Genomic DNA, 15,225 nt, shown 5'->3' on the forward strand with positions numbered 1-15,225 from the left:
GTGTGTGTGTGTGTGTGTGTGTGTGTGTGTGTGTGTGTGTGTGTGTGTGTGTGTGTGTGTGTGTGTGTGTGTGTGTGTGTGTGTGTGTGTGTGTGTGTGTGTGTGTGTGTGTGTGTGTGTGTGTGTGTGTGTGTGTGTGTGTGTGTGTGTGTGTGTGTTTCAGTTATTTTCCTAATATACAAAAAATATTGCTTTATATGTAGATATATTCATCAACAGCAACAGAGAAGTAACTCTTGTGGAAACATATTATTGAATTAGAAAAAAAAATTGGAACGAATAGTATGCATTTTTCATTCGAATAGTTTTTCCAATTATTTTTAATAAAATAAAATAGTTTTTTCGCGATTCTAATAATATTTTTCTATTATGAGACGTATTTTTATTTTCTATTATGAAACGTAACACATCCATTAAATATGTTACAATATATGTGCTCTTATAACTATATACGAGGTTGCTACCAAGTACTGCTTTAAAATTCCATTTTGCTTAGTAAATTTGAAAGTTTTGATTGACTATCTTGAAGGCAGTTTATGTGATAAGTAATAGCTTGCTGTCTTACATAATGAGACAAGGATGAATTTTTCAATTTAAGCTTTAACAATTTTGAAATTCGTACTGTCTATTTTTTACAGAATACATCTCCAGTATTATCGCATATGAAAATAATAAATAGTATATATATAAAAAAGTAATATATATATATATAAAATAGTATATATATATATAATAAATAGTATAAATAGTATATATATATATCGCATATGAAAATAGTTAAGATTTTAATTAGAATTAGTATCAATGGATTTGTTCCATATATAAAGATATATAAAAAATTTATAAAATTAAAAGAATTAGGATTTAACACTTCAGCGCTAATGGATTGACAGTGAAGCGTCCTTTAAGCACTTTTCTCTCTTTTAACTTAATATTACCGAGAAGAACCTCACAACTATCTGTGATTTTTCAACTCTTTACTAGCAGATTGGTTCAGCAGATTAGAGCAAAAAGCACAATGTCATAAAAAAGATACAATCAAAATCTACGATTAGAAGAAGAAAGAAAAGAAATTGAAAACGAAGTGAAAAAAAGAAGATGAAAGGTGGAAGCACACAAGAGGCAGAAAAAGAGACATTTCTCTTCATCAAAAATCAATTCCTTAAAGATAATAAAGTGGCTATAAACTCAGAAGATAATATCGACATTACGTGATATACGAACAAGATAAAAATTATAGCAACGAGGAGACATTGGAGCGCCCCGTTGATATCATGAAATCCAAAATTAATTAGCCAGTTATGTGTACCCGGCTTTTTCAGGAATTTTCAGGAACCATGAACGAAACTGCGAAAAGTTCGCGATGAAAAAGTCGAGCCGGATTATCTCGCGACCGGCGTAGAACGCAAACAGAGTAAATAATTAATCATCGTCCGCCAGCTGCATAAAAGATAATTTACTTTGCAGGCAGGCGGTTTGAGGCATCAGTGCGATCAAATGCTGCAGCCAAAGAAAGAGATAGCTAGACTACGTTTATAGATATCGCGTGTCAGTGTTCGTCAAATTAGTTTTCCGAAAACTCAAATGATGTGTATCATAAACGTGTGCCAACAATTCAAAGTCCCCTTTGATTTTATTCCATTATCAGATGATATTAAGACAAGATACAACATTTCGATATTCCATTTCATCATTGAGAAAAACAAGTATAGGAAAAAGAACAAAGCGAAGGAAGAAAAAAATAGTGAGGGGATCTCGATTTCAGAGAGCATCTTTCTGCTTTCTCGATTTTCTTGAACTCATCTCTATCGTGTCCTTATCTATTCTGCATACCTTCCTTTAACCCGCCTGTTCTTACATTCTTACTCTCATGCTGTGTCTTTGCCTTTTTTTTTGCACCCAAGGGAAACACGGCGCACCTTTTTAGGAAGATAAAGAAGAAGCGATTGTCTGACGCGGATGCTCGCGTACGAAGCAGTCGATGCATAAGAAGACGAAACGACAATAGCAGCCGCATTCTCGAATTTCTGATCTACTGATTGCTCACTCATACGATCCGATTGGTAATATAGCGAAAGAATCTATAAATTGATCTGCCGTATACGAGTTATTTATGCATAAAAGTGATGCGAGCACGCGGAAATCAATTCTCCAACTGTCATGAATTTAATCCTAAAATATTAATAACGATTGTTCCGCTTACACATTTTTGTAATTAATATGAATAACGTTGACTATCGTATTTTTCTGTATTTTACATTAAGCATAAAAAAACCGTATAAAAATTAAATACGTTATTTTAATATTAACATATTAGAATTAAAATTAAACTTTAAAACATTAATTTGAGAACTTTAAAATGATAAATGCAACTGCAGGTACGAACACGACAAAAAATTTCAATAAAATTCTTCCAATTTGACTTACAAGTCACCAATTTGACTCATAAATGAAATAAAACATTTCTGCGCAAATATCTGACAAAATCACTCAATTAAATATTTCTTAAAAATTTCGTAATTTTTTTATATTTTATGCGAATTGCATTTAGAATATAATTATTGAGCCTAATCGGATATATCCACTTAAATTCTTTCCCTCTCATGCATGTTGCGACGGCAAGTGTATTTTTTATCAGCGATATTACAACGTATTCTCGTAAATGGGAAGACCGCAGGCGATGGAAAAGTAACCGGTGTAGTTATTGATTTTCTGTTAACTGGCTATTTCGCCGAGAGAATTACCGCAAACGCATTTTCAATGTGTCATTTGCTCCAATGTAACATGAAGCTACGAGAAGATGCACAAAAGAATCTGTGCACATAACCCTATTATTTATCGTTTACGTAACAATATATTCATATTGTATATGTAGTTGCTTAATTGAGAAAACGTATCTTTTCCCAAAGCTTAGAAACTTGCTTTGTTTTCGACTAAGATTAATTCTTATATTTATTTTACCTAACAATCGTTACAGGTACAAACACACCAGCCGTAAACATTGGTAATGGATAACATCCATTACAGTACTTTTCTCTTCTGTCAAGTATACAAACTTTTATCATAGAGGCTTTTACTCAGTAAGAATTTCAAACAAACAATTTTACAAAAAAATAAATGTCATGCAAATAAATAACATTATGTTCTATATTTGTTGCCTAATTTTTATGAAAACTTTTTTCAAGGATTTTAAAAATATTTGAGTCTTAAATTTTGAAATAAATTACATAAACAATTTCTTCTTATACGAAATAATTAAACAAGGAAAAAACAAAAAGATTTGATTGCACTCACCAGTTTCAACCACGCGTTGGTCGTAAGTATTTGGTTCTTTTCATCCTGCAAAAAATACAAAACATTGTTATTTTATACAAATACTACAAAAATTACGCGATACATGTATAGTGTTGTGTCGTATATAATTTAACATTTTTTATATATCATGAATTTTTTTCATATTAAACTTAATAACTTTTGATTCAGTAATATAAGGATAATAAGTTGCACATAATTACATTTCTCTTTGTTAAGATATAATATTTATTCATTAATTTACAATTTATTTATTTATTTTTGTTAGAGAACGTACAATTAATTTTTCACAATTTTCATTATTTTTCTAACTCTACGTATTAATAATTATGTTTGTTGTATCGTTTGATTTTTATTTAATAAATTTCTTATTTATTAAAATATTATTTCTAAGACAAACGTTCAACAAATTTAATAGCATCATTCAATGATGATACTATTAAAGCTAATCGATGAGTGTATGTATGTATGTATATATATATATTAGAAAAAGAATCTGGTTGCATTAATTGGAATTCTTATAGAAAATAGACAAATTAGAATTTTATAGTTAAACCTATAATTCTAGTCGAGATAACCAGATGTCCAATTATCATGATCGCAATTTTGATTGATGTAATCAGAATCTTACTAATTGTTAATTATAAATTTTTCTCAGTATACATATATATCTTTAAATATTACTCGATTCAAAATACACACACGCACGCACGCACACATTATTTTTTTAAATTATAGAAATCTTTGTTTGGTTTCCTTAGTTTGCAAGAATTTAATAATTTTTTATGTTGTTATTGCAATATAATTTATATATATATATAAATAATATATATATATAATATATATATATATATATATATATATATATTTAATATATGGAATTATAAGTTTTTATTTATCATTTTACAAAATATTACACGTATTTTTAACATAAAAAAAATATATATATCGTGGCCAACTTCTTAAAATTTAAATAAAATCAACACGCATACTATATATTATACTTGATATATATTATACTTTGATAATATTAAATTTCTATTAATTATTTTTTTTAATTTCGGTAATAATATTTGTTTTATTTTAAGCTTTAGTGAAATTATATGTATACATCAAATTTAAAAATAAACAAAATTTATTAAAAAATAAACAAAAACAAACAATAAAACTAGAAACAAGATTACCATTATATAAACACATCACACACAATTAAATACGAAAAGCTCTACTTATTAAATATATATAAAATAATATTAAATAATAATAAATATTACTTTTTTATTTTCTCATATTAATAAACATTGTGAGCTATATTTCAGTAACAGTGAATTTGCGGACATACATTCATATGAATTTTTTTTCATATTTAGTATGGAGGGGGGCTTGGCCTCGAAGTTTATTACGCCCTTACTTTAGTTACATCCCGTATATGTATTTTAAATCAATTTGTCTCAGAAATATGCGTGCCGATTTGTTTCGAATTTTCAAAACACAATCAATCTGAATTAATAATAATTCTCTCTCAAATTTAATTAGAAGTGTCTTAAAATCTGTAAAGAACTTATCGCGAAAATAAAAGTATGTTTTTTTATTTTAAAAAATTATGGCCATCTTATTCGAGTTTACCCTATCTATCCCATTCGCACGTTGACGCACAAACTCAGTCATACGTTGCACTCGATGCGAGCAAACAGTACATGCATATGGCAAATATTTATTCACAAAATGAGTTGAACGTGTGATTTAATTTCACTAGTGCGCGTTCGATAACATGTATTATGCTCACGTAAAAAAGCACTAACAAAATCATATTATTTGAATATTCATATTGTGTATTAACATAAAATTTTAGTACAACAAATTAGATCAGAATTGTTGCAATATAGATATGAAACATAATTAGGAATAGTTGTATAATTTAATTAAAAGTTCATTCATCATTAAGCAAAGACATAAATTAAAATTAGAAGCTATAAGTTATATAAAATTGCTGTTATAATAGAGATTTTTAAACAGAAAATATTTGATTATAATGTACGCGCTGAACGTTTCTTTACAGCGAGAAATCTTACAATTGCTTTATCCGGTCAGATTGTATATAAAATATGCGGCACTAAGAAAACTCTGAAGGATCGTGGACAAAGGAAAAAGGAATGACAGAAAAATGCGATCCAATTGTAAGAATTTCTGCTTAGAAAAAGATAATCAATAACGGTGAATTGCTGGCTGTAAATTTTCTCTCTGGTGGTTTTAACTGAGTCGGTTGAAAAGAATTGTCATCTCATTATGTTATCGAAGTAATTTACAAAACAAAATAGTGTTTTCGGCATCGTTCGGCACCGACAAACAAACGCCATATTCCTATAGCCACTCGTATTAATTGAATTCTCCAGGCGCGTTTCGCGTTACTGTACGATATAAAATGAGAATAAATTAGTAAGTATCTTTTGAGAAGATCGAAAAGAGTGAGCATGAGAGAGCAGTAAATATTTGAAAATCTTCTCTCGCAAAAAATGTATGACGTCGAAAAATAATAAGATGTGGTTATAAGTTGTGCAGATGCGTTCTTTATATTGTTTGTTAATTTAATCAAAATCTGTTGCTATATTTGGCTAACATATTTAACTATACTAATATAATAATTTATATAAGTACTTCATCGCTTATATTACAATATACTCGAGTAATTGTAGAAAATATTGCAAAATTTAATTTTAAAAATTAATTAAATTGAAAAGTTAAGAATTGAGAATTATACGAAAAGGTGCAAATTTAAATTGCAATCTTCTCGTTAATTCGAAATAATATTCAATCAAGTTTGTATCATTATAAAATTGTATTTGAAAAATACATGTTTTCAGTAAGGAAACAAAAATTTGATTTTATCATCAACAAAATTATATTTCGCATTAAATGTAAAATTGTAATCTAAAAAAATTTAAATTTGTGACTAATAACTTTCGATTTGTTTATATTGTTGTGATTCGTGAAAGAGACTAAAGAACTTGTATGAGATAAACTTTTAGAAAAAGCACAATAAATAAACTCGAAAAAAAATGATTCCAGGTTTTTGTCAAATTTTTTTTTCTTATTGTATGAAACTTAATGACGAGAATTTTGTGTGACAAAGATAGCAGTAGTACGACTCACACATTTCTCTTGCAGTCACGTCTTTTCGCGGCGCGCTTCCGCTTTCGCTACGTCAACGTTCTTTATGTATGAGTAACACGGACGCGTTTTGTCACGACTGACTCATTGGCGCAACATAATTGCACCTTGCGACAAAGACTAAAAATTTACGGTATAGTGCAATGTTCATCACTCGTAGTCGACTTTAAAAGCAAATGAAATTACAAGTGATATTATAAATTATATCGTGAATCATGAGATGATCATAGTTGATATTAACAAAATTATTGCAAAATATTTCTTGGTTTTAAATAGATTTGTTACAATAAATAAATAAATAAAAACCAATTTCCTTGATTAGAATAAAAATGAAAGAAATATAAATATTTTCAGATAAAAATAATTTTTCCGGAACGTCTATAAATTCTTCAGTTTTTCGTAACAGACAGTGTTTTACTCAGTTGGATGTTTTATATGTAACATATTTTGTGTTACAACTGTCGACATGATATAACAATCTATCACACGCGCTGAGTTCAGCTCAAAACGAAATCCGGCAAGCAGAATGAATAAAAAGTGCGAATTTTACAGCTCGCTTTGCCGTCTAAAATGATGCGAAATTGGCATACGGATTCTCCGTGACGTCGACATTATTCGATAGAATTTGCGGAGATACACAAAATGTGCGATTTCTGATCGATGAAAGTCCAAGAGTTTTATTTCGCGACTAACAATGATAGCTAACAATGAATACTGCATTTCTTTCGTTTCTCTATGAATGAAATATATTACGGATTGAATTTTTATCAATTTTACTGTACGAAGATCGTTCATGAAAGAAGCCGTTCAAGCCGTTTAAATAAATACTTACCTCTGTGTACCGTTACACGATTTATTCACAGAGAGAAGCAAGAAATCTTAATTAAAGATTACATTAAAAGAGTGATTAATCAAGATAATTAACGTCATCAGGCGCTGACAAAGTACATAAACATTCGTCAAGTAGAAATGCGAGACCGTTTCGGAACAGGAGTTCCTGCAATATACACTATGATTAATCGATCGAATGTGTCGTGCGATGCAAAAAGTTCGACGACGCGTGTATTTTGACCGTATAATGCACAAGTTGCATATGTGTTGCATTACATAAGCAAAACCTTGAACCTGTCACTAATAATTTACAATCGCTATATATTCTGTTATTTTACATTTTCTCGCATTTTAAAGAAGAAAGCACGAAAACACATAATATTTGGACTATGCTTCGATATTATTTTTCACTATTTTTATTTATAAAGTGTACAATTTATAAATTTCATAATAAATAATATATTATATTTTGGCAATAAATAGAAAAACAGTAAGAGAACTGAAAATACAATGAAAATATCTCCTTCTGTGAGACTAGGAGATGTGTCTCTCGATTACATCTCATTCAATTGCAGCAGAAGTGAATCAAACCAAAGTAGTGCGACTCGACGTCATATCGGCCATGAGAAGAGAGAGAATAAAAAAACCGCGACTAAGCGCGACCAAATGTTTATGACCTACCATTAAACATAAAAAATTTATAGTACGCTGAAGAACTTGGAAACGAAATTAAGAAAAGTGTAGCCATTGTTTGCGATATTATATTTCAATGTATTGTCGAAGACGCGAAAAAACCTGCGCGATATAACATTTATAGTAATTATCATAAACTATCATAAAATATCGTATTTATATAATGCAATAATAAAACAGTTTCAAGAGTTAATATTTTTCGCGTAAATAATAGTATTGTTTCATGCTCTTCAACGCAAAAACGTGCTTAGTTTCATCTTATGACTTCTGCGAATGTCGAAAGTTCTGTTGATCTTATTTCGCCATCACGTTTTCTGATTTATCCAACATATGGAATTAAGTTTCTACCATTATAAACTTTTCTACTTATGTGACCAATTAAAGGGTCTCCGCTTTTATGAAAAATTTCGCTTTCCAATTCTAACATCAAATGAAAGTTTAAATTTAATATATTAATGAAGAACTTTTTTGGTTGGTACTTCAATATTTATTAAATTACGTGAAGTGCCATTTTAATAAAGGATAAATTCAATTAAGATTAAATTATGTCAAATTCATTTTCAATTAAAATTAATATACAGACTTTTAGGTAGATCATTTGCATACAAATTAAAGAAATCAAAGACAAAATTTTATTAGTAGCTTGTTCTTCATTGAGAACTTTTCTGAATTCTTTTGCATTAATCAAGATGCCGGATTTATATTAAACACATACATAGGAACACATACAAGTATATAGAATTCAGCGATATTTTTTAAATAAAGCTATACTATCGATTTTTTTCGTTAGTCATATCGACATGATAAACTAAGTGTTATCGCATAAAAAAATATGCGTTCGCTATAAAGAGATAATCTACATAAAAGCATTTATTTTGTTTATCTTGCTAGCGTTTCATCGGTAATTTAATTTTAGCAGAAGACAAAATTACCAATGAGATGCTAAAAAGACAAACATAAATCCTCTTCCTTCCTTCTCACTTTACAGCGTACTTTTCTATAGGGACGCGCACACTGTTAAATTTATAATGTCAAATTATATCCAATTGAGTTATTTTTAATCATTTCTATAGGTCGCCAATGTTCCTACTCAATATATTGTTAACTTAAATAAAACAAATGGAGTTAAATAATTTAACTAAAAAAAATATATTAAATTTGATTCAAATTTAGTTTATCATTTACTAAGTGCATACATTAATACTTATTTACGTTAAAACATTATTTGCTTTGAAACACTTCATTGAAATGAATTGATTTACATTTTAATATATATGCATGAAAGTTAAAAATAACAAAATGTTATTTAATTTAAGGGTTATATATCATTGCTCTTTTGAAATCAGTGCAGATTTGCAGTGCATATCTATTTATTATAAATGTAATTGATTAGCTGTCATTTGTATAAATTCGAATTCGTAAGAATTCATATAAATGCAGCTGATCATAAACTTCAGAGTATAGACTGGCAATATAAATAAAACTGTCTGTATTTCTCTCTTCAGAAGAGTGCGGAAATATGTTTTGCGCATGCTTAACATATACTATACATTGGACATATTTTGCCAAGGTTATCTCTTCCTACAATTTTATGAAATTTTATTTACATACTTTTTTTAATTATCTGCATTTTATGTTTAAAAAAAATTTATTTCGTGTTTTATTAGAAGAAACGGACACTTCTGATTTTTTTTAGGTATAGAATACCTCATCCAAACAAGGAGAGGGGAATAATTTCAAAATAACACAAATATTTTATCTCTTTTGTTGTATGTGCGACATATGTTCTACATATATACCCTAGCCAGATACTGTTTTTTGTTAAATTACTCAAAATTTTTTAAATTTGTCAAAAATTAACGTATTTTTTTTAAATACCCGGAATTCTGGATGTGAAATTCAATATTCACAGGAATTCTTGGTGTGAAAAGCTTCATATCCTTCATAAAGAAGTCTCCGTCTATTTTTGTCACAATATAGAGTAACCATTAGGAGTATGTTGTAAGTAAAACAAAAGAGATAAACTGTTACATTTTTCTTCCTCCGTTTAGATGACCATTTTTCTGATTAGTATCAGGATTTAAGACTCATCAATTTCATTTGTACAAGCCAGTTTATGAGCACATTAACCGCCGAAAGAAAGACATTCAAAATTTTACAAAATAAAAAACTTAAAAATATTATTAATGTAAGTGAATAGTGATAACTTTATTATAAAATTTTTACAAAACATATTTTAATATCTTGAATTATTTTGGAAATATAACAAAAGTAATTAAAAACGTTCCCTAAAAATAATAATTTCATACCGTTTTTTCACACTAACTAATATTTTCTAAATTTATCTATTTACATAATCTATATGTGTATATAGAATTTCATAAAATTTGAAATTTCGCAAGGTGTCTCTTGTGTGTTCTTTTGCTTGATCCATATTTATTATGGAATCTATGATACACTTCTGTATAGTTTTTGCATCCTATATTGTAGAAGCATTCCATGAGAAATATTTTCCCTTCGATGGTTAATGCGTTCATGCTGATACTTGTAAACTGGTTTATATAATAACTCGAGTAAAATTGAGTCTTAAATATCTGACCTTAATCACAAAAACGGTCAAAAGGAGAAAATAATATAATACTTTATTTTCAACACAATTTTAATGATCACCATGTTATTTTTAATTTTGATATAATTTTAATGTGCTTAACAGATATGCACAACATATTACATTATACATTTCCAGTATACTATGAAAAAGAGAAATAGCTAAAAGGTATGTTTCTTTCTCTAATAGAAACTATACTAATTATTAGTCCCTATCTATGATCTAAGGTTAGATAAAATATCAATGGATTTCAATTTTCTTAATTAGTCATCAAAGGAATTCGCCTCGTAACTGTATTGTTTATGTTTCACGATCATGAATAACGTGACGCTTATCCCATAATAATTGTGTATACAATATTGCTCGATTTATTTTTATTTACGTACCTATGTGAATATTACATTAATGCATTAATTAAACATAGAGATATTAATATTCTTAATACGATTAATTCAATGCTGGCTTTATTTGCATCACAAACTGATTAAATCCCACAAATTTTAAAACATAACGTAATCGCTATTTAATAATACCAAAATTTATTTTATTTTTATATTTTTAATATAATTTTTAAGAGTTGCGTTAATATTTTTGTTTAACATTTATTTTAACTTAATTATTTATCGATAAGAGTGATAACGAAATAAATATTTAAAGTACATTTTACATATTACTAAATTTTTTATTAGGTAGAATATAAAAATAAATATTTAAAAAATAAACAGTGAAATTTGTAAAATAATAATAATAATAATAATAATAATAATAATATCATGTACATTTTAATTGTAAAATATTAAATGACGAATTATAATGTTAATTATTGCATGAACTATATAAAGAAAATAATTCACGGCTTTTATTCGAAAGAAATAGAAAAATTTTGCACTGTAAGATTTATGAATTAATTCATTAACGTTGCCGGATTTCTTGTTGCATCTCACGCCAAATAAGAAAACTACAGATACAGCCTTCGTTTCCAAAGGCAACGATACTTTGAAAAGGGCAATAGCAAAAAGCACAGTGAGTTGAGTGATGCGACTTAGCGAAACGACGACGTAAGGGTGGCAAGCAGGGGTTGTAATGGAATATGTTTTGCTACTAGAGAGAAGAAAGAGAGTTCGCTCTGGAAATGTCTGTGCTCTTAATGTCCAGAACACATAGCGGTCTTTTGTTTTTACAGAAAATATATCAGATTGTATGAACTTCTAAAGGAAAAGCTATGGCGGAATATAACTCTAACAATGAGAATAATAATAATAATGATGGCATGAAACCGAATAAGAAAGATAAAGGCTCATGTTATTCGGATAATCATATCCTTTGTGAATAAATAAAAGAAATGCTCCGACGACATGCACGACATGTGCGCGGCTCGTGTTTGCTGTAAACAATATGTATTGTACTTTTTATAATTAAGTCGCGTCAATCTTACATTTATATTCATATTAAGACATATTGAGATAAATAGTAAGAAAAATATCTAAATAAACTTTATTATTCAAAATGAAGGCGAAGCATTTGAGAAGGATGTACATAAAACGTTGTAAAATCTTACAGTCTTCGTTGCAAGTGAAACGTATATCAGAAACCTGTGGTATAAAGAGGCTCAGCGTGACGGATATATTCCCTCGGCCGTTAACTCTGACCATAAGGATGTTTTGAGAGGAAACACCTCCAATCGGTTTCTTTAATCCCAGCTATATATTATTCCCGTCAGGTTGGTGGAACCGAAGTGGATTGCAAGTATCTCGACATACTTTCTCCCAGTCCATTTATAATTGTAATCGGGGATCGGGGAAAAAACTCCCGCATCGTAAATTCTTAATGCACGTTTGGATGTTGTCCATTCGTTATATTCATCAAATATTAATCAATCGGTATGTTATTTATATACGAATCATGATAATGCTCACAACTAGAACGATTCTTATCGACTTATTTTTCAACTGGTCTACGGGAATCATTCAATACGCTTCCAATTTCAAGCTTGGTCGATATAAGATGCATGCATCAGAAAATATCAAGATACGAAAAAGATATATACGATGCCGCAATCGATGAAAATTTAATATGTATGATTGCTACGAACGGAAAGTTATTTAGATAGGATTTATTAATATTTTGCCGTACACACAGAAAATATATGTATTCTTTTCTTGCCAAGAATTGACATCCGACGTGCTTCTCATCCAAATCGAAACATTTCAACTCGAATTGTTTCTCGTCTATAATACAATATATCCCGAATGAGAATGTGCACGTAATAATTTTTAGTTTTCATGTAAAATTGAATTACAATTTCATTTGTTTTTTTTTCGGAATTCATGAATAATTCGTGAAAAAATTCAGTGAGCTTCTTACGTAACATTTCATAGAACAAAATTTTTTTTTAATACAAAATTAACGGCTGTACACTGAATTCTTTTTTGTTTTGTCAGCGTATTTTATCACGAATGCGTTTTCAGATCTTTTCTTAAGAACGTAGCGTTATATATATAACGTAACGTTGCATTATATACTGCGTATATAGACAGTACGTACATAGTATATGTTGTATACGCTGCTGGAAAAAAAATAAATAACCACGGTGAGAGGAGTGCGAAGATGGAGAACGTAATGCAATCTTACCTCATTCGTCCTCGCTTAACTATACTCTCATTTAGATAAGCCCGATATTTTGACGTGCAAAAACTTGCGCGGCTAATCTTGGCGCTTCTTATCTCGAGAGTTCACACGGAGATTGCAGAATAGTTGCTTCATAGTGGATATTCATCTTTAAGATTTGACATCCGCGAATTCGTGGATCTAATCTTCACTATGCTTACGATAAGCAACTATGGCTAATATAACCAACTTTATATGCAGTGTTGAAACATACTTAGATACATAAGTACAATTACCTAAATTGAGATCTCCGTACTTAGGTATGATATGCAATTCCACCAAAGTACTTAAATATCTAGATATTATACTTCCAAAAGTAAATTAAGTTTAATCGCTAAAGATATTTAATTATCTAGATATTTCCAAAAGTATCTAAGTACTTAGGTACTCTAGCAGAAATTACATATCGTACCTATAGTACTATCTAAATAGATAGGTATAAAAAGATTTCAATTTAAATACTTGTATCTATATATCTATAAATATGTTCCAACATTTTATATGTTGTTATGTGCTATCAATGTTAGCAATATTACATATTCAACTAATCAAATGTGTATTTTGACTTTAATCATGATGTACTAAAATAATCGATATAACGATTTCAATAATGATATTAAAGTAAATGTGTTCTAAGATATGTGTGTGTTTTGTGTATAATATATCTAAAGCGACTCCTAGTCAATATTATTATACAATATTAATTGTCTGGATAATATCGTTTGGAGATTATATTGAGATTGTTTCGAATTGTTTAAGAGGATCCTAAAGTCGTCTGTTTTATCGATCGAACGCATAATAATTTTTATATCATTTTTATGTATAATATTACTTTAACAGATGTAAAAAAAATTCTCCAGAATTAAAAATATAGATAACACAGCCCGGATTGAATATGATTTTATATGAATAAAAATTAGAAAATTAGTCTTGCAATCAATTTCTGACATCAATTTGTAATATATATTTCATATAAATATATATTTCAATATATATTTCAAATAAAGTTTTATTTCATACGTACAAAGTTGTACTCGGATCACACAAAAAAAATATACTTTTTCAGAAATAAACCTAAAAGCTTGAGTATAAGAAAAAAGATTGCGTGAAAATTACATGTTACAACATTGATGTAATATGTAGCAATCTGTCGATATTTCGTAAATCGTACGTATTGTAATCGTATGTGTTATAAAGTCTATGTGTCAGTACAACAACAATGTCAAAGTTCATTCTTCAATTTAGGATTCCATTAAAGAGAGCATCAATAAATATTGTATAAATAATATAAGGGCCACTTAAAATATGCGACAAAGGAATTGTTTATGATAACTTACCACGTCGATGATTTGCTGCAGAGTGATGCCAAACCTCACCTCCAGTGGTTCGCTTTCATTCGCGACCGGTCGCTCCAAGGTGTTGTAATTTGCCAGCAGATGATTCAGTAAGCGTTTCTCGTGACGCCCGCAAAGGCTTTCTGCGATAAAGAACGAGAAAAATCGAATGTCAATCAAGCTTCGTACGTTATTCCGGAGGGTAAGCCGCAAATAATCACGACCCTTATCAAAGCATATTTATGAATAGATATGAGAGAAAGATTCTCACTTCGTCAACAACAGTCTTTTTCTGTCGCAAAAGGTATATGATAGAAGGCAATTTAATTATTTCTGTTACGTGAGCAGAATAAACAATTCTGGGAACATTTTCCTAGTTTTTCGCTGTTTTTTTTGTTCTCAAATACTCAGCAATTCGCATCAAAAAACAATTATTTACGCAGATTTTAATACTGATAAAAGCTGCATGCAATTTTCCTCTCGGTTTCAACAAACATATTAGGATCGCAATCAATAATTGATAACACTCTATATATTAACCTTCTATATATTATAAATTTAATCGGATTAAAACACAAATCTATTTTAACTCTATATATATATATATATATA

The 15,225-nt window shown here is 29.0% G+C and overlaps 1 protein-coding gene across 1 annotated transcript in view; it reads right to left on the minus strand.

Annotated features, from left to right (window-relative positions):
• The window catches only part of LOC105620882 (neuronal acetylcholine receptor subunit alpha-7), a 271,050-nt gene that overhangs the window by 179,596 nt on the left and 76,229 nt on the right, over positions 1–15,225 (minus strand). Inside the window, exons 2-3 of the mRNA XM_012202359.1 lie at positions 14,617–14,756; positions 3,295–3,339 (exon numbers count right to left, since the gene is read on the minus strand). Coding sequence (XP_012057749.1) covers positions 3,295–3,339; positions 14,617–14,756 — 185 coding nt within the window. The remainder of the gene's footprint in view (positions 1–3,294; positions 3,340–14,616; positions 14,757–15,225) is intronic.

This window comes from Atta cephalotes (genome assembly GCF_000143395.1).
Source record: "Atta cephalotes unplaced genomic scaffold scaffold00030, whole genome shotgun sequence".
NCBI classification, from domain to species: Eukaryota; Metazoa; Arthropoda; class Insecta; order Hymenoptera; family Formicidae; genus Atta; species Atta cephalotes.